The 26,427-nt window shown below is 46.9% G+C and overlaps 1 protein-coding gene across 1 annotated transcript in view; it reads right to left on the bottom strand.

Moving 5' to 3' along the window:
* The window catches only part of sidt2 (SID1 transmembrane family, member 2), a 99,380-nt gene extending 73,158 nt beyond the window's left edge, over positions 1-26,222 (bottom strand). The window contains exons 1-2 of the mRNA XM_080214841.1: positions 25,896-26,222; positions 12,885-13,006 (exon numbers count right to left, since the gene is read on the bottom strand). Coding sequence (XP_080070967.1) covers positions 12,885-13,006; positions 25,896-26,132 — 359 coding nt within the window. The 5' untranslated portion in view covers positions 26,133-26,222. The remainder of the gene's footprint in view (positions 1-12,884; positions 13,007-25,895) is intronic.
* Positions 26,223-26,427: the final 205 nt, after the last annotated feature.

Below are 26,427 nucleotides of genomic sequence, written 5' to 3'. Positions count from 1 at the left end.
GTCTGCGTGATGGGCTGGGTTTCATTCATGACCCTTTGTAGTTCCTTGCAGTCTTGGACGGAGCAAGAGCCATACCAAGCTGTGATACAATCAGAAAGAATGCTTTCTAAGGTGCATCTGTAAGAGTTGGTGAGAATTGTAGCTGACATGCCAAATTTCCTTAGTCTTCTGAGAAAACAGAGCCATTGATGAGCTTTCTTAACTGTAGCGTCAGCATAGGGGGACCAGGACATGCTGTCGGTGATCTGGACAGCGAGAAGCTTGAAGGTCTCGACCCTTTCCACTTCATCCCCATTGACGTAGACAGGGGTGTGTTTTTCTTTAAGCTTCCTGAAGTCGATGACAATCTCCTTTGTTTTGTTGGCATTGAGGGAGAGATTATTGTTGCTGCACCAGTTCACCAGGTTCTCTACCTCTTTCCTGTGCTCTGCCTCATTATTGTTTGAGATCTGGCTGAATATGGTGGTGTTATCAGTAAACTTGAAATTTGAGTTGGAGGGGAATTTGGCCACACAGACAGAGGTGTATAAAGAGTATAGTAGAGGGCTGAGAACACAGCCTTGTGGGGCACCGGTGTTGAGGATGATTGTGGAGGAGGTACTGGTGCCTATCCTTACTGATTGCAGTCCGTGGGTTAGGAAGTGTCAGATCCATTTGCAGAGGGAGAGGCTGAGCCCCAGGCCATGGAATTTGGAGATGAGTTTTGTAGGAATAATGGTGTTGAAGGCTGAGCTGTAGTCAATAAATAAGAGCCTGATATAGGTGTTATCCAGCGTTGAGTGTAGGGCCAGGGACTTGGTGTCTGCTGTTGCAGCAATAGGTGGACTGTAGTGAATCTGGGCATTGAACTCATCAGGGAGGGGTGCGTTGGAGCCAGCGATTTTACATGCCTTCATCTTGTAACCTGTTAAGTCTTGCAGACTTTGCCATAGTTGGTGGGGCTAACCTGGGGCTCTAGCTTGGCCCAATTCTATCTTTTGGCAGCTTTGATGGATCTCCTTAGACCGTGTCTGGGTTTCTTGTATAAGTCTGGGTTGCCTGACTTGAACGCCTCAGACCTGGACTGTGTCAAGCAGTGGATATCCCTGTTCATCCATAGTTTCCGGTTGGGAAACACACGGATTTGCTTCTTTGGCACACAGTCTTCTACACAGTTACTAATGAAGTCAGTTACTGGGGACTGAAGGTGGACAAGTCCCCAGGACCGGATGGAATGCTTCCCAGGGTTCTGAAGGAAATGGCAGAGATGATAGTAGATACCTTAGTGATTATTTACCAAACTTCACTGGATTCCGGGGAAGTGCCGGTAGATTGGAAAATGGCTAATGTTACGCCGCTGTTTAAAAAAGGTAGCAGGCAAAAGGCAGGGAATTATAGGCTGGTTAGTTTAACGTCTGTAGTTGGAAAAATGCTTGAATCCTTCATCAAAGAAGAAATAGCGAGGCACCTAGAAAAGAATGGTTTGATAGAGCAGACGCAGCACAGATTCGTTAAGGGGAAGTCGTGTCTGACGAATTTATTGGATTTCTATGAGGATGCGACTAGTGCGGTAGACAGAGGGGAACCAGTGGATGTGGTGTTTCTCAATTTTCAAAAGGCGTTTGATAAGGTGCCGCACAAAAGGTTGCTTCAGAAGGTTAGGGGGCATGGAGTTGGGGTAAGGTATTAGCGTGGATAGAGGATTGGTTGTCTAATAGGAGGCAGAGAGTTGGTATCAATGGGTGCTATTCTGATTGGCGGTTGGTGACTAGTGGAGTGCCCCAGGGATCGGTGCTGGGACCTCAGCTATTTACCATTTACATAGATGATCTGGAGGAGGGGGCTGAGTGTAGGGTAACAAAATTTGCTGATGACACAAAGATGAGTGGAAAAGCAAATTGTGCGGAGGGTGTGGAAAGTCTGCAGAGGGATCTAGATAGGTTGAGCGAGTGGGCGAGGACCTGGCAGATGGAGTACAATGTTAGCAAGTGTGAGGTTATCCACTTTGGCTGGAATAATAGCAGGAGGGATTACTATTTAAAGGAAAAGCTGCAGCATGCTACGGTGCAGAGGGACCTGGGGGTCCTTGTGCATGAGTCACAAAAACCCAGTCTGCAGGTGCAGCAGGTGATCAAGAAGGCGAATGGGATGCTGGCCTTTATAGCGAGGGGGATAGAATATAAAAGCAGGGAGGTCTTGCTGCAACTGTACAGGGCACTGGTGAGGCCGTAGCTGGAGTACTGTGTGCAGTTTTGGTCGCCGCACTTGTGCAAGGATATTTTGGCCTTGGAGGGAGTGCAGAGGAGGTTCACTAGGCTGATACCAGAGATGAGGGGGTTAGACTATGAAGAGAGACTAAATAGACTGGGTCTGTACTCATTAGAGTTTAGAAGGATGAGAGGGGATCTTATAGAGACGTATATGATAATGAAAGGGATGGATAGGGTAAAGATAGAGAGAGTCTTCCCGCTCAGAAAGGACAGTAGGACTAGAGGGCACAGCCTCAAGATAAGGAGGGGCAGTCTACACATCCTCCAGTGCAGTCTACACATCCTCATGGGGTGAGATGTAAACTGTCATCAGGATAACAGAGGTAAACTCCCACGAAGGTTGTAGGGGTGGCAGTTTAGCCAGTTAACAGTGGTCAAGATTTTCACCCCTCCCCCCCGCTCCATGGCGGTTGCCTTGCAGCAGATGCAGTGAGCCATTGGCTGCCAGTGAGATCTTCCAGTCCCGCTGAAATCTATGAGCTTTTGCATGGGTTGTCCGCCCCCATCGCTGGGGAACCCACCACAAATTGTCAATTTCGCCAGGACCCAAAGATTCTGCCTGTGGGAGGGGCTGGAAAATCCCACCCACCAACACTCTCGGGTGATAACACTACCTTCTTATTTTGGTAGACTGACAAGGAGTCCTCCACAAAGACACAATGGAAGAAGGCAAACAACGTTCATTTCTGTAACACCTTCAATGTAGTAAAAAGTACCAAGAACTTATTCAGAGATTTATTAGGCTAGGCACAATAAACAACAGAACAATGTCCCATTGGGAGAATCCATCACGACCTCCTTGTGACCCCTTTTTGGTTGTAAAGTTCAGCGAGCTCTTTTGCTTCCCATTCATTGACACAACAGGGTCGTTCTGGCTTTCCAACTTTACATCCAACTCACCACCTTTTAACCAAGCGATCTTCTTCACGTCTCGAAGCTCACACCCACCTCTGCTCCAATCCAGGCCCATTGCTAAATCTCCACATGCTGCTCTCCACACTACAACTCTCTCCATGAGCCTTTGCTGCTGTTCAACCTTCCTTTAAAATTCTTACAAAAGGTCAAACCTCTTTCTCTCTTTCTCGATATCCTGTTTTAATCCATTCACGAGATATGGGTGTCCCTGGTTGCCCTAGTTACCCATGAGAAGGTGATGGTGGGCTACCTTCTTGAATGCAACTGGATGCCTTGCTAGGCCATGTCAGGGGACAGCTAAATATCAACCACATTGCGTTGGGTCTGGCGCGCATGTGAACTGGATTGAGTGGGCAGCACGGTGGCACAGTGGTTAGCACCACTGCCTCACAGTGCCAAGGACCTGGGTTCGATTCCTGTCTTGGGTCACTGTCTGTGTGGAGTCTACACCTTCTCCCCGTGTCTGCTTGGGTTTCCTCCAGGTACTCGGGTTTCCTCCCACAGTCCAAAGATGGGCGGGTTAGGTGGATTGGCCATGGTGAATTGTTCCTTAGTGTCAGGGGGACCAGCTAGGATAAATGTATGGGGTTATGGGGATAGGGTCTGGGTGGGATTGTGTCAGTCCAGACTCGATGGGCCGAATGGTTCCCTTCTGCATTGTAGTGATTCTATGAGTAAGGATGGCAGATTTCTTTCCCTGGAGTACATTAATGGATCAGTTTTTGTAGCATGTTGCACGACCACCATGACTGAGACTCGCTCCAGATTTAATTTGATGATTTGAATTTAAATTCCCCTCCTGCGGTGCTGGGATTTGAACTCGTGTCTCTGAATCATTATGTGCACTTTCCACTTATCCTCTCCTTCTTGCAAGATGATAGGGTGTAAGAAGTCGTACAAAATAGATAGATAGTGGAGCAGCTACTTCAGACAGTCAATACAGGACTCTGACAGACACCAGGGAGCATCTCAGGTACTTTCTGGCAGTGCCAAGTGTCCCCTGAGCCCAGTTTAAAAATTGTTGCAATAATTTACCAACACCGTCTCCAGCTGAGCCGCTCTATCTCTAAACGACGTTATATACTCAAGAAGAGACTGCAGGGGCTGTAAATGTATTCCAACACCTGGCCACCAAGTCCGAATGCTGTTAAACTTTAAGAGAATAGCAATTACTGGCCACGTTGTCAGGATCTGGTTCTACGGAAAGGACATTGACCTGAGACGCCAACTCTCTCTTTCTCTCTCCTCTCATATATTTGCTGACCTGTAGAGCGCTGCCAACGTTTCCTGTTTTCAATTCAGGCTCCATTCTGCTCAGGAATTAACTAACCAGCAGCCTTGTGACACTCAGGAGTTGTCGGGAGCTGTTATTGAAGTTAGGTTGCCTTTTATTTCTGGTCACGCGAGGCTGGGTTCAATGATGCCTTTATCTGGACAGACCTGGTCAACGACAGGTCAACCTCAGCAGCAGAACGAGACTAACCCAATTATACACAGACTTGAGAATCATGGAATCACTACAGTGCAGAAGGAGGCCATTCGGCCCATCAAGTCTGCACCAACCACAATCCCTATCCCCATAATTCCATGCATTTATCCTATTTAGTCCCCCTGACACAAAGGAGCAATTTAGCACGGCCAATCCACCTAAGCCGCACATCTTTGGACTGTGGGAGGAAACTGGAACACCCGGAGGAAACCCACCCAGACACAAGGAGAACGTGTAAACTCCACAAGACAGTGACAGTGCATCGAACCTTGGTCTCTGGTGCTGTGAGGCAGCAGTGCTAACCACTCTGTCACCGTGCTGCCTCCTTTGCTGTGTTACTGTGTGGGTAGGGAATATAGCAGCAGCTATCTGTGCAAATACCGAACAAGCTTAATAATAATCTAGAGCTCCTTTAACAGGGTTTTCTTGTCACCTCTCCTAATATAGCATTAGATTCTGTCAATAATGGTCCTGTGAAGCACCCTAGAACATTAATGCTATGTTAAAGGCGCTATGTAAATAAAATGGAATAGAATCACAGAATCCCTACAGCACAGGAGGCCATTCAGCCCATTGATCCTGCACCGACAACAATTCCAATTCAAACCCTATCCCTGTAACACCATGTATTACTCCGACACTAATACCCCTGACATTAAGGAGCGATTTATCATGGCCAATCCACCTAACCCGAACATCTTTGGAGTGCGGGAGGAAACCGGAGCACCCGGAGGAAACCCACGCAGACACGGGGAGAATGTGCGGAGTTTACACAGTCACCAAAGGCTGGAATTGAATCCGGATCCCCGGCGCTGCGAGGCTGGAGTTGCCAACCACTGCAAGTAGATGTTGAAAGACACTCAAAGGCTGGAATTCGCCCGCCGTTCATGCCAGCGGATTCTCCAGTCCCGCCGACAGCACAACCCCGCCCTCGGATTTCTCCCCAGCATGGTGTGACATCAATGGGCATTCCCTTCAATGGAGGTGGGACCAGAGAATCCTGCCACTAGCAAACAGCGCGCCACCTCCCACCAGCGGGAAACACGCGTCTGGGAGGCTGGAGAATCTTGCCCAAGAGCAGCACGGTGGCACAGCGGTTAGCACTGCTGTCCCACAGTGCCAGGGACACGGGTTCAATTCCAGCCTTGGGTCACGGTCTGTGTGGAGTCTGCACATTCTCCCCGTGTTTGCGTGGGTTTCCCCCAGTTGCTCCGGTTTCCTCCCACACTCCAAAGATGTACAGGTTAGGTTGACTGGCCCTGCTAAGTTGACCCTAGTGTCAAGGGCACTAACTAGGGTAAATACGTGGGGTTACAGGAATTGGGCCTTCATGGGAATGTGGTCAGTGCAGACTCGATGGGCTGAAAGGCCTCCTTCTGCACTGTAGGGGTTCTATGATTCTATGATGTTGGAATTCAGGGGAAAGTCTGCATTCTGCAGTCAGGATGTGGAGAAGTCTCATAACGGCAGGTTAAAGTCCAACAGGTTTATTTGTAGCAAACACCATTAGCCTTTGGAATTAGCTGTTTCCTCGTCAGGTGGATGAGAGTTCAGAACTCCCACCCACCTGATGATGAAACAGGCAGTTCTGAAAACTCGAGGCCTTTGCTACAAATAAACCTGTTGGACTTTGACCTGGTGTTGTGAGACTTCTTACTCTATTCTGCAATCAGTCCATGCCTTTTCCAACAAAAGACATTTCTCAGTCACAAAACCAAAAAGAATTGCAATCTTTAGAATAAATGTGGGGAGTGGTTTGTCACGTTCTGCCAAAGCGTGGGCTCACTTGTGAATCATACTGAGGTTGCCCTACTTAACCGTCGTGACCGAGAATGTCTGCAACTGACAACTCGCCAACACGACACAAGTTCAAACCACAAAGGGGAATCATTCGGGATTGCTGACAGGAGCTTGTACTTCACATTAAGGAAGGTCAACATCTAGAGTTAACTTTCTGGGTAGGATAAGGGAGGGTGGGAGTGCCCAGCAGAGGTTGGGAGGGGTAAAAAAGACAGATAGGAGAGGGGCAATTGAGAAAGGAGGGATGGGATCCCGAGAGATAGGAGGCAGCTGGAGGGATCAGGAACTGTCAATGGCTTCCTCCACTGCAACAGGACATGGAGAAATGAAGTACTCCTATACCACCAGCTTCACATCCAGGTAAGGATGTTTTACAAAGTGTACTTCTACAATGGCCGTCTCTTTAACAGCCCCTGGTAAAGCCACTGGTCCCCTGGTTAAGGCAAACAAATTGCATAAAGGGAACTCCGTGTTTCATTACTTCTGCTTTGGGCCTGGGCGATGGGAACCGCTTTTCCTACCTTTGTCAATGTGGTGGGTGGTGCATATCTGGTGCAGAATCTTACCATAGAATTCCTACAGTGCAGAAAGGCACCATTCGGCCCATCGAATCTGCACCGCCTCTCTGACAGAGCGTCCCATGAGGTCCACCCCCTCCCTATCCACATAATCCCATCCATTTACCCTGCTAATCCCCCTAACCTAGACATCTTGGGACATTAAGGGTCAATTTAGCGTGGTCACTTCTAACCTGCACATCCTTGGACTGTTGTCCAAATTTTGTTCGTGTTATCCGCCATATTGGATGTTTAAGAACATAAGAACACAAGAACGTAAGAAATAGGAGCAGGAGTAGGCCATCTAGCCCTTCGAGCCTGCCCCACCATTCAATAAGATCAGTTCCACTTGCCCGCTTTCTCCCCATAACCCTTAATTCCCCTGTCTATCAAAAACCTATCTACCCGTGACTTAAATATATTTAGCAAGGTAGCCTCCACCACTTCAACGGGCAGAGAATTCCAGAGATTCACCACCCTTTGAGTGAAGAAGTTCCTCCTCAACTCTGTAGAAGTTCCTCCTCAATTCCATTTAGGTGTCTGTTTTGCACCAGAGAAATAGGCCACACCATCGATGAATTTCTAGGCTATTGGACTCGGTTGAGAATACAATTAGTGGCATTGCTGCACAGACAGATAACTCGAAAGCTTTCCTAATCAACAGATCAGTAAGGTCACTGATTTGCAAATGGACTTAATTACCAATCTAAAACACAGTAAAAAGCCCCAACCCCGTGTATATGGATTTAACCAATGTCATCATTGTGAATCAGCGATGCACGAAACCTGTTACCCTATTTCAGGGATAAGGATAATGTTCATAGAAAGATACTGAAGAGGATGAAGAGATGGTAGGAGAGACTGGGAAGTTTAAAGGATGGGACAGAGTTACAATTGAATAAATAAGTTGTTAAGAGGTATTTGAAGAAGGTGGTAGGACGATGTAGTTTAGGGAGATTTGCAGAAGGAGGTTCCTGGTGGAAGTCCCTGATATGTGTCAGACAGCCAACATCATTTACCACAACCAGTATGGGGCTGGTTTATGAGTCCATAATGTAGGGAGCCTTCTTACCAGGAACACATTGGTTAGAAAACTGTCACGATTCCTACATTCACAACATTTCTTCCCAGCAGGTGAGGTTCATACAAGGAACACACATACATGGATTTATCCCATGGATTACTGTAAATTTAATCTTAATCCCAGGTAAAAACAATCATGGAATCCCTACAATGCAGAAAGAGGCCATTTAGCCCATTGAGTCTGCACCAACCACAATCCCATCCCGGCCCTATCCCTGTAACTCCGCATATTTACCCTGCTAATCCCGGCACTAAGCGCCAATTTATCATGGCCAAGCCGCCTAACCTGCACATCTTGGCAGCAAGGTGGCACAGTGATTTATAACAGCTCACCACCATCTTCTTTGGGCAGCATGGTGGCACAGCGGTTAGCATTGCTGCGTCCCAGCACCAGGGTCCCAGGTTCAACTCCGGCCTTGGGTGACTGTTTGTGTGAAGTTTACACTTTATCCCTGTGTCTGCGTGGTTCTCCTCCAGGTGCTCCGGTTTCTTCCCACAATCCAAAGACGTGAGGGTTAGATTGGTTGGCCATGCTAAAATGAGCCTAGGATCAGGAGGATTAGCAGGGTAAATGTGTGGGGTTACGGGAATAGGGCCTGGGTGAGATTGAGGTTGGTAAGACTCAATGGGCCGAATGGCCTTCTTCTGTACTGTCAGGATTCTATGAAACTGGAACACCCAGAGGAAACCCACGCAGACACGGGGAGAATGTGCAGACTCCATACAGACAGTCACCCACAGCAGGGATTGAATCCGGGCCCCTGGCGCTGTGAGGTAGCAGTGCCAACCATGACAACAAAGCAGATTGCTTGATCAACACCTCACCCATTGCCTTAAACATCCACTCATTCCACGTTTGGTGTACTCTGGCACTATAATGTAGCATGCAGTGCAGAAATTCAGCAAAACTCCTTTCAGCAGAACCTCCCAAACCAGCAGCTTCCACTACCCTGAAGGATAAAGGCAGCAGATGCACAGAAACACCATTATCTCCAGCTTCTCCTCTGAGCCACACATTGTCCTGACTTGGGGTTGTTTCATAAGAATCCCTACAATATAGAAGGAAGCTAATTCAGCTCATCAAGTCTGCACCAACTCTCTGACAGAGCATCCACCCAAGGCACTAACCCCATAGCCTCATTTAATCTGTTAATCCCCCAGGACACTAAGGGGCAATTTAGTATGGCCAATCAACCTAGCCCGCACATCTTTGGACTGTGGAAGGAAGATAGAGCACCTGGAGGAAACCCACACAAACACGGGGAGAACGTGTAAACTCCACACAATCACCCAAGGCCGGAACTGAACCCAGGTCCCTGGCATTGTGAGGCAGCAGTGCTGACCACTGTGCCACCACATTGCCATTCCTTCAATGTCACTGGGTCAAAATCCTGGAACTCCCTTCCTAACACCAGTATGAATGTAACATCATGGATTATAACAGTTCACCACTATCTTCTTTGGGCAGCACGGTGGCACAGTGGTTAGCACTGCTGCCTCACAATCCCAGGGACCCGGTTCAAATCCCAGCTTGGGGCCACTGTCTGTGTGGAGACTACAAGTTGGCCCCGTGTCTGCGTGGGTTTCCTCCGGGCGCTCCAGTTTCCTCCCACAGTCCAAAGATTAGTGCAGGTTAGGTGGATTGACCATACTAAACTGCCCCTTAAATGGCAGGCAGACTAGCAGGGTAAATATGTGGTCTTAAAGGGATAGGATCTGGGTGGGACTGTGGTCTGTACAGACTCAATGGGCCGAATGGCCTCTTTCGGCACTGTCAGGGTTCTGTGATTCTCAAGGGCAAGTAGGGATTCGAAATGGATGCTATTCTTGCTAATGACACACATCTCCTTGGAAAATAATAATAAAAAAAACAACAGGAATGCAGGACAAAAATAGCTTGGAGGTGATCCAATTTTAAAAAACCTGCAGCAAGAAATTTGACCCAACTAGTAGTTCGCATCTCTTCATCACACACATCAAGCTGCTACACAAAACCCTGGCGATGGTGATTCATCCGTCTTGCGGTCATTTATTTCTCTGCCAATATTGCATGATCTGCTTTTAAGGATTGGCTATTTTGGGAATTTTGAGCCTAATTAGTGACACAAACCAATTCTTGTTTCAAGAACTAGAATTATTGCATCAGGATCTTCTTCCAAGACAGCATTTAAAGAAATGCACAATTGCACAAATGTTGCATCTGAATGTAGAAGATGGGAATTTTGTGTTACTTCTTTCAAAGCTGTCAAGGCATTTTTTTCCTTTAGAATCCTGGCAGTGCAGAAGGAGGCCATTCGGCCCATTGAATCCACACAGACCACGCTCCCACTCAGGCCCCATCCCCATCACCCCACGTATTTACCCTCCTAGTTCCCCTTGACACTAAGGGGCAATTTAGCCTGGCCAATCTACCTAACCCGCACTAACCTTTGGACTGTGGGAGGAAACCGGAGCACCCGGAGGAAACCCATGCAGACACGGGGAAGAAGTGCAAACTCCAAACAGACAGTGGCCCAAGCTGGGAACTGTAGCCGGATCACTAGCTCTGTGAGGCAGCAGTGCTAACCACTGGGCCACCATGCCCCCCTTTCTCTCTGTGTTAATGATAAGTGTGATAATGATAATATTCAGAGGAAACCTTTTCTTGCTGGTGCTACAATGTGGCAGATCTTTATTGACTGAGCAAAGATTGTTTCTTTTGTTCTTTTGTGACTGCGACTGTTATTGGCAAGGCCAGTATTTATTGCCCATCCCCAATCGCCCTTTAGAAGCTGCCGTAACCTTTGCTCTTCATACGTGGAATGACATTCTAACTCAAGGCACAAGGAGACCATCAGAAAAGATCAATAGCTACATGTAATATTCCACTCCCTGTTGTGTAAAGCCAGGTGATGTGTGTGTGCCACGCATTCAGCAAGTACGCATGGTTTCCCAGTTATCTATAAACATTACACTCACTGATTCCAGTTGGAGACAATATGTGGCATAACCTTATCAGTCGGGCACATCTGGGAGCTGTTAGACATTGCCTCATTATTAACTGCAAACTTGTTCAGAACGATGCTTTATTTTCCAAACTGGAGGTCAACTTCTCGATCGGATTGATAATTGATAAATATGACAGAATTTAGAATCATAGAATCCCGACAGTGCAGGAGGAGGTCATTCAGCCCATCGAGTCTGTGCTGACTCTCTGAATCAGCATCATATCCAGTCCCACCCATTCCCCTATCCCTGTAACCCCTTACCTTTACCATGGGTAACACACCTAACCTGCACATCTTGGGACACTAAGGGGCAATTTAGCATGGGTGGAAAATCCCACCTTGCATGTCCAATAATGCAATAATTCCTCAGCACTACACTGAGTCATTTGTCCCGATTAAGTTCCCAAGTCCTGGGATAGGGATTGATTGCACAATCTTCTGAGTGAGACCCCAGTGCTACCAACGAGTCAAGCCAACAATCATAAATGTCTTAATGTGTCTAAAGATAGAGATGTTCATTTTCTTTCTTTCTTCTCTTGAACATTGGTGGTTCAGGTTAGAATATATTTGCACGTACACTCATCCAAGGGCCCATTCTTCACGAGTGACTGTAGACAATGTTTACCTTCATGTTACTTGGTCACAGAGTGAAAAATACACCATCCACTTCGCAACATTCAATCCCAGCAAAAACCACTTATCAGGAGCTCCATTCTGGGAGTCCTTGGTCAATCGGTACAGTTCTGTTGCTGCCTGGGCCATGTTCAGCTGCCTTGATACAGTCAGGAAATGTACAGAGATACCACCAGAAGGAGGTCATTTGGCCCATCGAGTCTGCACCTACCACAATCCCACCCAGGGCCTATCCTTATAATCCCTCATATTTACCCTAGCTAGTCCCCCTGACACTAAGGGGCAATTTAGCATGGCCAATCCACCTAACCTACACATCTTTGGACCGTGGGAGGAAATCCCCGCAGATATGGGCAGAATGTTCAAACTCCACACAGACAGTGACCCAAGGCTAGAATCGAACCCAGGTCCCTGGCGCTGTGAAGCCGTAGTGTTAACCACAGTGCCACCGTGCAGAGCAAGCAGGTTATGGCTTCACTGCTCACTGGGTAAAATTATCGGCAGCACTTTAACCACAGAGTCAGAGAACGTGGGTCCCAATCTTTAGCACATGAACTGAGCTGACAGTTTAATTCAATTCTGATAGATACTGGCAAACTACCGCGGATGCTGGAATCTGAAACATAAACAGAAAATGCTGGAAAAACTCAGCAGATCTGGCAGCATCTGTGGAGACAGAATAGAGCCAATGTCACTAAGGGTCATCCTGACTTGAAACATTGGCTCTGTTCTCTCTCCACAGACCTGCTGAGCTTTTCCAGCATTTTCTGATAAAGATACTGTTGTGTTGGCGATGTTATCAGGAATTCTCCGACCTTGCCCGCGACTGGGATTATCCAGTTGTGAACAGAGATTAATCGGAGCTCTAAATTCTCCATTCTCGCTGGCAGTGTGCCGTACGAGACTGGAGAATTCTGACCGCCATCTTTCAGATGAGATGCTGAACTGAAGCAACGCCTACCAGCCGACATGGACATAAACGATCCCACAGCAATACTTGGAAAAGAACAAGTGGCATCAACCCGGTGCAACTGACCAGAATTCCTCCCCCAACCAAAACCACCTCATTTGCCATTCAGCTCCCTGCTTGTTCGTGGGATCTTACTGTGCTTCCAACAACAGTGACTACACTTCAAAATATTCATCGTGTCGGTGCTCCAGCGATACTTACAGCCCTCGGAGGATCAATGGCACTTGGAAGGAGAGCACAGCTTTCTGTTGTCGGATGACAAAGAGCACCGGGCTCTTCGACTGCTCCGAGAGAACATTCACATGGACGCGGACACCCTCTGTCTGCAGAAAGAATGGAAAACATTTCATTCCAATAGACTGGGAGAATATTTCTGTTTTGCAGAGGGTGGGGTCTTGAGCAACACTGCACGCACAAAGAAAAGGACAGGAACACTTTCTCTAATACAGAATATACCACCCTGTCTTAGTGATGAAGTCAAACATAGAAGCTTGCTGGTTGGTGGAAGTTTTTTGATCCCAATTTCCTATCAGTCCGAGGCTTCCTTGCATCATTTTCCTCTTCAGCACTGGGGCATCAGTGAGGGCATTAAATGGTTATTTGAATAGAAACAAAGTGCAAAGATACGGGGAAAAGGCAGGAGAATGGCATTAAGTGACGCTCGTTTGGAGAGCTGGTACAAAACACGATGGGCTAAATGTACCATAACAATTCAGTGATTCTATTGGAGCGTGCCTCCTGGTCAATAATTTGCCAATCAGGGAAAATCACCATTAGGTGATTGCTGCCACTACAGGCCATGTTTGGAGTCTCTATCTGATACTCAAAGGCAAGCCCCTGGTTTCTTGTTCACATTTTTCCTGTTTCATGCCTCCAGATCCACATTCCCAGCTCCCTCTCCCTGTAGTTCATCATCTCCAGCTTCCTGCTTCCCAAATTTTGCAGATTCCCACTCTGATCCCTCTTTGTCTGTTAGGTTGATTGGCCATGCTAAATTGCCCCTCTGGGAGACTAGCTAGGGTAAATGCATGGGGATAGGGCTTGGTGGGACTGTAGTTGGTGCAGACTCGATGGGCCAAATGGCCTCCTTCTGCACAATAGGGAATCTATGATTCTATGCTGGGCATGAACTTCCCTGTTTCCCCTGATTCTCCGGCCACAGGTTCACAAGGATATTTGTATAGATAAGCAGTGAGGAGGTAAGTTTCTTGCAGTTCTCAGTCCAAATGGTTTTATATTCAATTATAATGTAGATCAGCCTTCAGGAGGGTAAATAAAACAGGTAAAAATGTACCACCAAGGCACCAGGTACATAAAGTTTGAGGGTGCATTGGACTGTGGCTTTACAGAACATTAAAAGTAGTTTCAGGACAGAGTGCATTGTGGTTCCAAACTGTTTTAAGCTGCAGTTTCAAGGTTTATTACATTGCATTAAAGGATATTGCAGCTCATACATAGAGAATATGTATTTCTTACGAAATTGTTCACATGTTCTGGGTCTCCATATTTGGATGGGCTGTTGTTACCATTGTTGTCACGTTATTAATCTTAATCAGTCAATGTACATTAGAAACACAGAACGAGGAGTAGACCATTCAAGTCTACCCAGCCATTCATTTTAATTACAGATGATCATCAAATTCAATATCCTCATCCTCCCTATATCCCTTGATCCCTTTCGCCCCAAGAGCTATATTTATCTTCTTCTTGAGATCACACAAGGTTTGGGCATCAACTACTTTCTGTGATAATGAATTCCACACATTCACCACTCTCTGGGTGAAGAAATTTCTCCTCGCCTCAGTTCTAAACGGTTTATCCCTTAACCTCAAACTATGACCCCTAGTTCTGGACTCCCCCACCATCGGGAACACTCCTTCTGAATCTACCCTGTCTAATCCTGTTAGAATTTTATAAGTTTCTATGAGATCCCCTCTCACTCTTCAAAACTCCAATTAATATAATCCTAACCGATTGAACCTCTCCTCATATGACAGACCTGCCATCCCAAGAACCAGCCTGGTAAACCTTCACTGCACTCCCTCTGTAGCAAGGACATCCTTCCTCAGAGAAGGACACCAAAACTGCACACAATACTCCAGGTATGGCCTCACCAACACCCTGTACAATCACAGTGAAACATTCCTAGTCTTTTACTCAAATCTTCTCACTATAAGGCCAACATACCATTTGCTTTCTTTACTGCCTGCTGTTGGAGTTCTAATAGGAAGACACATTTAAACTTTAATTGTGATGTGTAGGACCACACAATGGGGCAATTTTATCATTGCGTTGTGCCTGTTTTTGGGCACGAAAATGTGGTAAAGTTGGGCATGAGGTGAATAGCCTGATCCGTGCCCACATCCACGCAGATTCCCACTTTACCAAGGCCTGAAAACGGCCACGATTGGAACCGCGCCCGAAACGGGCACAATGGCGATTTGAATGCATTTGCGTGCATTTAAATTGACTTAACGAGCTGAATGCCCAACATTACCAGCATTTCCCCCTTTACCATCGCGTTCACCCATCCGGATTCGGCACAAAGCAGACATGCTCGGCAAAGGTCTATTTCGGGCGCTCCAGCTCCTGGTGAGTTCAGAGCTTCCGGCGGCTCTCTGACTCAGATCGGTGGTGGGGGGAGGAGAGAAAGGCGGGCTAGATCGCTCTCTGGTGGCGGGGAGGAGGAGACCCAATCATTCTCTAGTGGGGGAGGGGGCAGATCATGCTCTGGTGGGGAAGGGAGTGTGGGGGTGGCAGGAATGGGGGGGGGGATGATCTGCTGACACTCTGCAGGCGATCGATGGGGGGGGGGAAGGGGGCAAGGGGTCATGATCGATCTGGGTAGTGGGATGGTGGGTGGATAAAGTTATGTTGTGAGGATGGGGTGATGTCTGTGGGGGCCATCGCTCCCAGGCCACTTCATCCGCTTTCTGTGATCTGGGAGCGATATGACAGGGGCGAGTTTTTCAAATTTTTTTCACTGTGCATACGCAGTTGAAGGCTCTGATCGGAGCAGCAGCATTTCGGGCACGATGAGACCACTCACAGCGCAATTCAGGCTCGCAGATTCTTTTTCGGGCTGAGTGCGTATGGGGGGGCGCCTGAGAACAGGTTTACAAGTCGGATCTGAATCACACCCAGATTCAGCACTTAGAATCCAAACGGTAAAATAGGGCCCAATGTGTAACTAATTGGCCTGTGACAAAAAAAATTCCATCCAAGAGCTGCTAACGTACCCTTTTACAAATTATGCATATTGTATTTGATTTCAATGAAGGTCCTGTGGCTCAGTGGGTAGGGTCCCTGCCTCTGAGCCAGGAACTGCAGGTTCAAGTCCCACTCTTGATCAATCAGGCCAGTGGGCTGACGAATGGCAGATGGAGTTTAATTTAGACAAATCCGAGCTGATGTAGATTGAACCAGGGCAGGACTTACTCAGTTAATGGTAGGACTTTGGGGAGAGTTACAGGACAAAGAGATCTAGGGGTACATGTTCATAGCTCCTTGAAAGTGGAGTCACAGGTGGTCAGAGTGGTCAAGAAGGCATTCAGCATGCTTGGTTTCAGAACATTGAATACAAGAGGTGGGATGTCTTGTTGAAGTTGTACAAGACATTGGTAAGGCCACACTTGGAATACTGTGTGCAGTTCTGGTCACCCTATTATAGAGAGGATACTATTAAACTAGAAAGAGTGCAGAAAAGATTTACTAGGATGCTACTGATTTGAGTTATAAGGAGAGGCTGGGTAGACTGGAGCTTTTATTGTCTGGAGCGTAGGAGGCTGAGAGGTGGCCTTATAGAGGTCTATAAAATAATGAGAGGCAGAGATAAGGTAGATAATCAATATCTTTTCCCACAGGTGGGGGAGTCTAAAACTAGAGGGTATAGGTTTAAGGTGAGAGGGGAAAGATACAAAAGTGTCCAGAGGGGCAATTTTTTCACACAGAGGGTGGTGAGTGTCTGGAACAAGCTGCCAGAAGCAGCAGTAGAGGCAGGTACAATTTTGTCTTTTAAAAAGCATTTAGACAGTTACATGGGTACGATGGGTATAGAGGGATATGGGTCAAATGTGGGCAATTGGGATTAGCTTAGGGGTTTAAAACAAAATGGTAGCATGGAAAAATTGGGCCTCTCTGATTCCAGGACTTGACAGCCAAGGAAATTGCATTCAGAACACTCAGCTTCCTTGGCGGAGGTTGAGTGCCAACTTGCTAATCCTAACAATACACACCAAAGGGCAAGTGATAAGAACAGGAGAGATTACTGGCCAGGAGTGAAAACTGCAACCTATCACCATCTATAATCCTGGAGCACAACAAACATGGACAAGTATATGTTGCTGCAGCAATGTGGACTCCCTCTTCACTGTAACACTCGCTTTGTGAGACTGTCAGTATGGGACATTTTGCTTCTATTATCCTCTGAAGCATCTAACGCAACTTTCCAGGTATAAGATTGTAATTTCAGCCTTTTTAAAAAAAAATCCATTAAATCTTCAATGCCAAATTCGTGACTCGTGGGAAAAAGAAACACATTTCCTGTGTTCAGCAGTTTAACTTTGAGATCACTAAGGACTAAGGCAGTAACCATGGGCAGGAATTTGGAGACAGGCAGGAATTTAATTTAGCAGTGTTTGAAAAAAATCAATTGATTGGAGCAAAGGGAACCAACATTGAGAGGGAACCAATGCAGGTTGCTACAGATTGGCCCTTTGACCGTGTCTCTTGATTGAGAAGGAATTTGTTCCCTTCTTCACGAAAAATTAGAAAACTGTTTCCTTTTTTCTATATTCAACATCCCAAATACGAAGCAGGCTTTGAAACTTCTGAGAATGTGATTTCATTCCACAAGACTAATGTCTTCACAGCATAACATTCAAACTTGGGTGGAGATGGGCAGCACGGTAGCACAGTGGTTAGCACTGCTGCCTCACAGCGCCAAAGATCCGGGTTTGATTCCCGGCCTCGGGTCACTGTCTGTATGGATTTTTCACGTTCTCCCTGTGTCTGCGTGGGTTTCCTCCGGGTGCTCCGGTTTCCTCCCACAGTCCAAAGATGTGTGGCTTAGGTGATTTGGCCATGCTAAATTGCCCCTTAGTGTCAGGGGGACTAGCTAGGGTAAATGCATGGGGTTACGGCCTGAGTGGAATTGTGGTCAATGCAGACTCAATGGACCAAATGGCCTCCTTCTGCACTGTAATACTCTACAATCTAAAAGAAATCCCATTTTTAAAAGGGCAATATTTTTGACATTGCCAGCGTTACCCACACATGCCCACAAATGCACCATCATTGCCCTTTGCAATGTCTCAGGCAGCTGCCTGTAATAAAGATGGCACCGTTCAATCAGACACAGGATTCTCAGGACTTGGAGCTGAATCATTAGGCTCCACTGGAATTGGGCACAAAACATTAACACCACTGTTCGGCACACCAGTTCACTGGCAACATCTGCCCCCGGAATATTTTCCCACAGCTGTCACAGCAGCGTTGGTGGGGTGGCAGATCTCTCCACCACAAGTGACAGAATTAATCTCGTTAAAGGCCTATTGAGGCCCATTGTCAGAAGCCCATGCGGGCGTCCAGAGGCAATGGGGGACAGTGTAGCCGCCTCGAGGCTATTTCCTGGCAGAATAAGGAGGAGGGGGCAGCTCTCCAGACTGGCATGGAAGCCCTCCCCACCTGCCTGACTGCAGCAGGCACCACTGCCCGCCCTGTGGAGAAGTCAAACCCTCCCCCCACAACCCCTCCCCTATCCACAATGGTGGCCCTGCTGCTAAGGGGGCTTTTGCTTGCACCTTGGTTCCCTCACTTATCTAGAGGGGCTAGCTTCTGCATCTTCTGAGCTGGTATACCTCCTACTGGTTCTTCAGCTTCAAGAACCCATCAGCCATCTGAAATTAGACAGAAAGCCCTCCCTCTAGTACTAACTGGTCAACTTAGGGAAAGTCACAGCGATGTGACTGATCCCTACACTGCACAGACTATTGACCCCCCCCCCCCACCTTTGACCATGATGGCAGGGTCTATAAGCCCACATATAAAATCATGTCCCTGGTGTCTGGACTTGTATTCCAGTTTTATGAAGCCATGCTCATGCTTTTAGTCTTCATCAAGGTAAATGCAGAATCGCTGAATTGAAATCAGTGAACTCGGAATCAGTGATCTTGAAATCGCTTAACCTGAAATCAATGAATCTGAAATCAGTGAGCCCACAATGAGTAAACTCAGAATAGCTGGACCTGAAATCAGTGATTCTGAAATCAGTGAACCCACAATCTGTGGATCTGAAATCAGTGATCTCGGAATAGCTGAACCTGAAATTAGTGAAGCCCACCTTTCCAAGTGAGCAGTTTCATTACCGGGGTTGAAGGTAAAGGTGCCTCATGCATTTATATAATTCTTTACAGCACAGAAAAAGACCATTTGACTCAACAGGCCATGTCAATGAGCCTCTTCCCAGCCAGATCCTGAGTCCCTCCTCCCACATGTTTGCATCAAGCCTCTCTTTAAAGGCATTCATAGTCAAAGTGAAATGGGGTTGGAAATAGCCAATTAATATTGTACCATTGCTGTATCAGATCCCCCCCCCCAAGCTCTGATCTGAACACAAAAGCGTATGAACAGCAGCCAGCCATTCAGTCTCTCCAGCAAGTCACTCCATTCAATAAGACCAACCTATCTTGTAACTCCTTCCATTCACCCGATCTCCAATTTCCCTCAATATCCTTGAATGGTCTGCTTGACAAGGAAACTCTCCCGTTCTTTACTGCCTGCCATTAGGCATATTGGAAAGGTTAACATACTGACTGATAGCCTAGAATTGCCTTCTCGATTACAACCTGGACGCTGCAGCAGTAACATAAGAACATAAGAAATAGGAGCAGCAGTAGGCCATCCAGCCCTTCGAGCCTGCCCCATCATTCAATAAGATCATGGCTGATCTGAAGTGGCTCAGTTCCACTTTCCCGCTTTCTCCCCATAACCCTTAATTCCCTTGTCTGTCAAAAACCTATCTACCCGTGACTTAAATATATTTAGCGAGGTAGCCTCCACCACATCAACGGGCAGAGAATTCCAGAGATTCACCACCCTTTGAGTGACAAAGTTTCTCCTCAACTCCGTTCTAAACTGCCCACCCCTTATCTTGAGGCTGTGCCCTCTAGTCCTGCTGTCCTTTCTAAGCGGGAAGAATCTCTCTACCTCTACCCTATCCATCCCTTTCATTATCTTATACGTCACTTTAAGATCCCCCCTCATCCTTCTAAACTCCAACGAGTACAAACCCAGTCTATTCAGTCTCTCTTCATAGTTCAACCCCCTCATCTCCGGTATCAGCCTAGTGAACCTCCTCTGCACTCCCTTCAAGGCCAAAATATCCTTGCGCAAGTGCGGCGACCAAAACTGCACACTGTACTCTAGCTGCGGCCTCACCAGTGCCCTGTACAGCCGCAGCAAGACCTCCCTGCTTTTATATTCAATCCCCTTCGCTATGAAGGCCAGCATCCCATTCGCCTTCCTGATCACCTGCTGCACCTGCAGACTGGGTTTTTGCGACTCCTGCACAAGGACCCCCAGGTCCCTCTGCACCGTAGCATGCTGCAGCTTTTCCTTTAAATAGTAATCCCTCCTACTATTATTCCTGCCAAAGTGGATAACCTCACACTTGCTAACATTGTACTCCATCTGCCAGGTCTTCGCCCACTCGCTCAGCCTATCTAGATCCCTCTGCAGAATTTCCACACCCTCCGCACAATTTGCTTTTCCACTTATCTTTGTGTCATCAGCAAATTTCGACACCCTACACTCAGCCCCCTCCTCCAGATCATCTATATAAATGGTAAATAGCTGAGGCCCCAGCACCGATCCCTGGGGCACTCCACTAGTCACCAACCGCCAATCAGAATAGCACCCATTGATACCAACTCTCTGCCTCCTATTAGACAACCAATCCTCTATCCACGCTAACACCTTACCCCCAACTCCACACCCCCTAACCTTCTGAAGCAACCTTTTGTGCGGCACCCTATCAAACGCCTTCTGAAAATCAAGAAACACCACATCCACCAGTTTCCCTCCATCCACCGCACTAGACACATCCTCATAGAATTCCAATAAATTCGTCAGACACGACTTCCCCTTAACGAATCCGTGCTGCGTCTGCTCTATCAAACAATTCTTCTCAAGGTGCCTCGCTATTTCTTCTTTGATTACAGATTCAAGCATTTTTCCCACAACAGACGTTAAACTAACCGGCCTATAATTCCCTGACTTTTGCCTGCTACCCTTTTTAAATAGCGGTGTAACATTAGCCGTTTTCCAATCTTCCGGCACTTCCCCGGAATCCAGCGAGGTTTGGAAAATAATCACTAAGGCGTCCACTATCACCTCCGCCATTTCTTTCAGAACCCTGGGATGCATTCCCAGGGTTAAGTGTAACCAAAGTTGCTGCAATTATTCTGATACCAAGTCACACTCAAATAACTCTCAATCACATGAGTATACACCCAAACTTAGAGTGGGTGCGCTAATTGTAAACATTGCGGCCTAGGGAGTGTGCAACAACAACTTGGATTCATATAGCACATTTAACGTCCCAATCAAACAAAATTTAACATTGCCACATAAGGAAATGGTGGGTCAGGTGACCCACATCAATACCAGAACCAGAGGGCTCAACCTCAGGCTAAAGAGACGATCCTTTAAAACAGAGATGAGGAGGAATTTCTTCAGCCAGACAGTGGTGCATCTGTGGAAGTCTTCACCGCAGAAAGCTGTGGAGGCCAGATCATTCAGTGTCTTTAAGACAGAGATAGATAGGTTCTTGATTAATAAGGGGATCACGGATTATGGGGAAAAGGCAGGAGAATGGGGATGAGAAAAATATTAGCCATGATTGAATGGCGAAGCAGACTCAATGGGTCGAGTGGCCTAATTCTGCTCCAATGTCTTATGGTCTTAATATATTTTTTATATGTCATAAAATTAAAAAGTTTTCACTCATTTCATCATCATTCATATTTGGCAGAATACTTTCAAGAAGCTGCAATCAGAAGCTTTTCAATGTTTTATGTAATTTATCCTTTCCTGTGAAATGAATGCAGACAAAAGAGCGCAGAATAAATGATTTGAAACGTTCAAAAAAATCTTCCAACAAAAGGACTCTGGCCGGAATTCTCCGGCTGTTCACGCCCTGCCGCTGCTGCCAGCGAGGATGGAATATTTGGCCCTCAGCCAAATCTCTGTTCATTGCAGCGGGACTGGAGAATCCCAGCTGGCGTGAACGGCCAGAGAATTCTGCACTTGGTTTCCAGTCACACCTGAATGTCTGGTTGCAGTTTTGTGAAAATCGGCCCCACCACACCCCCCTCACAAAACAAATCAGAGACTATTTACTGTTGGGGCAAAGTCTACAGGCAATTTCGTGATATGAGATCTATTCAGAGATATTTTCTCATTTTATTTATTAGTCATAAGTAAGTTTGCATTAACACAGCAATGAAGTTACTGTGAAAATCCCCTAGTTGCCACACTCCACCACTTGTTTGGGTACACTGAGGGAGAATTTAGCACAGCCAATGCACCTAACCAGCTCGTCTTTGGACTGTAGGAGGGAACCGGGACACCCGGAGGAAACCCAGGCAGGCACAGGGAGACTGTGCAGACCCCACACAGATAGTGACCCAAGCCGGGAATCAAACCCAGGTCCCTGGCCCTGGGAGGCAGCAGTGCTAACCACTGCGCCACCGTGCCGCCCCAATGTGGTTTGATCTTTGTAAGCCGCCTAATTGGTTTGCATTAGGATGTATGGGAGATCCCAGGTGCAAATACCGAGGAGATTCCAGGTCCAGAAATGGCCAAAATTAAAGGAAAATTCTGCGGAAACTGTTGCCGGAATTTTACCAGCACACCCTCCCCGGAATCGAGGCTCACGGAACAGCATTCTCTCTTGGCCTTGGGCGCAACCATACAAGCTTCAGACAGGTGAGGTGGTAAAATTCCAGCATGGTAATCCGAAATAAAAACAGGAATTACTGGATAAACTCAGCAGGTCTGGCAGCGTTTGCGGAGAGAGAACCAAAGTCCAAACACTAACTCTGTGGGTGGGATTTTCCAATCATTGCTGCCCTGAGATAATCAATTCCACCCTGAGCTCAACAGGTTGTTTAAATCTCACAACGCCAGGTTAAAGTCCAACTGGTTTATTTAGTAGCACGAGCTTTCGGAGCACTGCTCCTTCATCATAAGAACATAAGAAATAGGAGCAGGAGTAGGCCATCTAGCCCCTCGAGCCTGCCCCGCCATTCAATAAGATCATGGCTGATCTGAAGTGGATCAGTTCCACTTTCCCGCCTGCTCCCCATAACCCTTAATCCCCTTGTCTATCAGGCGAGGCTTTAATCTTTAGGTGACGTTGAAACGCTCCATCAAATTTTCCACCCCAATTCCCACAGCAGACAGGACTGAAAAATTGATCTCTGTTTTTCTCTCTCCTGCCGGATCTGCTCTGAGAAAGCAGCAATTTGCTTTCATTCCTGAAATGGCCAGGGTTGAAGTTACACCTCATAGTAATGAAGACAGCTCATTTGTGAGTCTTTAGTGTGATCACCCAGTGACTGGCTTGGTGTCCTTCTTGTCTCTGAGTCTGCTGGTTCAAGTTCCACCTTGGGGCTTGTGTACAAAAATCACGTCTGACATTCCAGTGCAGTGCTGAGGGAGTGCTTTCTGGTCATCATCACATTGCTGTTTGTTGGCCACATTGGTTGCTGTCTTACATTACATTACTTTTCCTACATTACAAAAGAATGTCTTGAATTACATTTCCTACATTACACTAGCTTATGAAGAGAGATTGAATAGACTGGGTCTGTACTCGGTAGAGTTTAGAAGGCTGATCTTATAGAGACTTACAAGATAATGAAGGGGCTAGATAGGGTAGAGGTGGAGAGATTCTTCCCGCTTAGAAAGGATAGCAGGACCAGAGGGCACAGCCTCAAGATAAGGGGGGGACAGTTTAGATCAGAGTTGAGGAGGAACTTCTTCACTCAAAGGGTGGGGAATCTCTGGAATTCTCTGTCCATTGAAGTGGTGGAGGCTACCTTGTTGAATATATTTAAGTCACGGGTAGATAGATTTCTGATAGACAGGGGAATTAAGGGTTATGGGGAGAAAGCGGGAATGTGGAACTGATTCACTTCAGATCAGCCATGATCTTATTGAATGGCGGGGCAGGCTCGAAGGGCTAGATAGTCTACTCCTGCTCCTATTTCTTATGTTCTTATTACTGAGTGTGGCCTGTTGGCTATTACTCAGTGATAAACATCCCGTTAATAGCTAGTGTTGAAATCACACTGATAGCTCATGCCCGGATCGCACTGCTACTCTTGGCCTGGTTCAGACAGTAGGCCCAGCGCATTCTGGGTACACAAGTGCAGGGAGACTGTTGCGGTCACAATGTCAGGGTATGTGTCTGAAGTTGCACTTGGTGATATTAATTTTTTCGCTGTTGTATCTTTGCTCCTGCCTCGTGGATTTGTGTTGAAGCAGCGTAGCGAAGAGAGAGATTCAAGTGCAAAATCAAAAGTGCAGAAGAAGAAAGAGTAACCAAAAAGAGAAACACAAGTGGAGGGTAAAATAGTACGGGAGAGTTGGGAGCTGGGTTAATTTGTTACTCAGTAAAAAGAGAGACCACTGTGATTAATCTGCAATCGGGTATTAACAATCCACCCAAAAAAACACAACGTTAGGAAACACTATGAAGCACACTGCTCCTCTCACAGGGCAAACATTCCAGTAGGTTCTGCCCAACACACTTACCAGCTTTCAAATCTGAAGGAAGCCGTAAAAACACCAAGGGCAGATCAAAGCAGGAGTTGCATTAATGTAGGTAACGTAAGCATAAATATTTCATTTGTTTTTGCCATTTGAAGTTGATCACAGTTCTATTAATATAGGAATGATTATTTAACCATCTTCTGTAACTGGCTATGAAATATTCGGTGTGTAATAGATGTATCAAATTCCACTGATGGGGACTTGCTTAGTGCAAATCTCCAATTTCAATCTTGCAGCACAGTGGTGGAGGAGGGTGTAATGATTTCAGTTAGGCCATTGAAGATGGCCTATGAACATAAAAAGATGTCCCTGATTAAAGATTAAATTTAGTGGGCCAATCAGGAAGTCTTTGCCAAAAGAGAAAATGCTGGAAAATCTCAGCAGGAAAATCTGGCAGCGTCTGTAGGGAGAGAAAAGAGCTGACGTTTCGAGTCCAGATGATCCTTACTGCTGACTACTAGCACTCTGTGTACTGCTGTTAGAGTTTTAAATAAAGGGATTTTGGTGAAGGGAGTTCTGCCTCCACAGACTTATTACAGCGCTCCACTCCTGTTACCCACTCATCATAGAATCCTACAGTGCAGAAAGAGGCCATTCGGCCCATCGAGTAAGCACAACTACAATCCCAATCCCACACCTATCCCCATAAATTTACCCTACCTAACTAGTCCCCCTGACACTAAGGGGCAATTTAGCACCGCCAATCCACCTAACCTGCACATCTTTGGTCTGTGGGAGGAAACTGGAGCACCCAGAGGAAACCCACGCAGACATGGCGAGAAGGTGCAAACTCCACAAGCCGGGAATCGAACCCGGATCCCTGATGCTGTGAGGCAGCAGTGCTAACCACTGTGCCACCCTAGCCTAGCACTATAGCCTCGGGTGCCCATCACTGAGCTCCCCAAATGCAATTTTTATTTTTAAACTGCTCCCTTTATTGACATACCTACTTTTACTGTAAAAGGTGCTGGGGCACCCAGAGCCACACTGTTTGCATGAAAGTGACACCCTGGGGAGCGAATGAGCAACAAGCACATTGGAGAATATTGTAAAACAGCTCCCCAAATTAAAGCGACAGTGCAGTTTGGATTTAATATTTGGGAGGGCCTGAGTTTTTTTTTCCTCTTCCCACAACCCACAGTGAAAAGAGACCCAACACGCAGGGGGATTATTCTGCAGTGAGCTGCAGTTTGAACTCTTGCAGGATCCGGGTTGCTGTTGAGTGTATCCTGGCTGTCACAATATAACATTGGTCCACGTCTTATGACTTCATCGAAGCCAGTGGAGGGGTGGTGGTGGTGGGGGGATGGGCTGTCCAAACTTTCTTACTGACATTGGGAATTGCAACAACTGAAAGATTTTTATTTTGGTTACCTTATTCCGCGAAACGGTGTGATTGAAGGCGAATATATTCTGGACGTGGTTGTTGACGCGCACCAGATAGGGATGATCGAATACCCCGTCCACTGGGATAATGTCTTGGGCCTCGGCTCCCCTCGGCAGGAAGCAGCCCAGGAGAAAGAGATTCATTAGAAAAGCCCAGTGCCACCGTGTCTGACTCCAGATCCGCCGCATAGTCCTGCCTCCCGGCCTCGGAAAATCCGCCAGCATTGCAAAACAAAAATTAAATAAAACACAGGGGCACTCCGGTTCCGGTGTTGGGGTCAATCCGCACACAGACAGAAGCGGGGGGGGGGGGGGGGGAGAGAGATTTCTTAACCTTCCCGGCTTATGGAGAATCCCATGTCAGCAACAAACCAGGAGAGATAAGATCCCGAGGTTAGCCAAATAAAAATGTATCCAAAGGAGAAGGAGGGGATTCCTGAAACTCGCTACATCGGCCGAAGATTTGTTACATTGTCGCCCTGTTCAACCCTGGTCAGCTTCTGATTGGCAACAATGGTCC

The sequence above is a fragment of the Carcharhinus amblyrhynchos genome, chromosome 29, assembly GCF_965287045.1.
Source record: "Carcharhinus amblyrhynchos chromosome 29, sCarAmb.v2.hapA, whole genome shotgun sequence".
Taxonomy (NCBI): Eukaryota; Metazoa; Chordata; class Chondrichthyes; order Carcharhiniformes; family Carcharhinidae; genus Carcharhinus; species Carcharhinus amblyrhynchos.
This window is presented reverse-complemented; position numbering and strand designations above follow the sequence as displayed.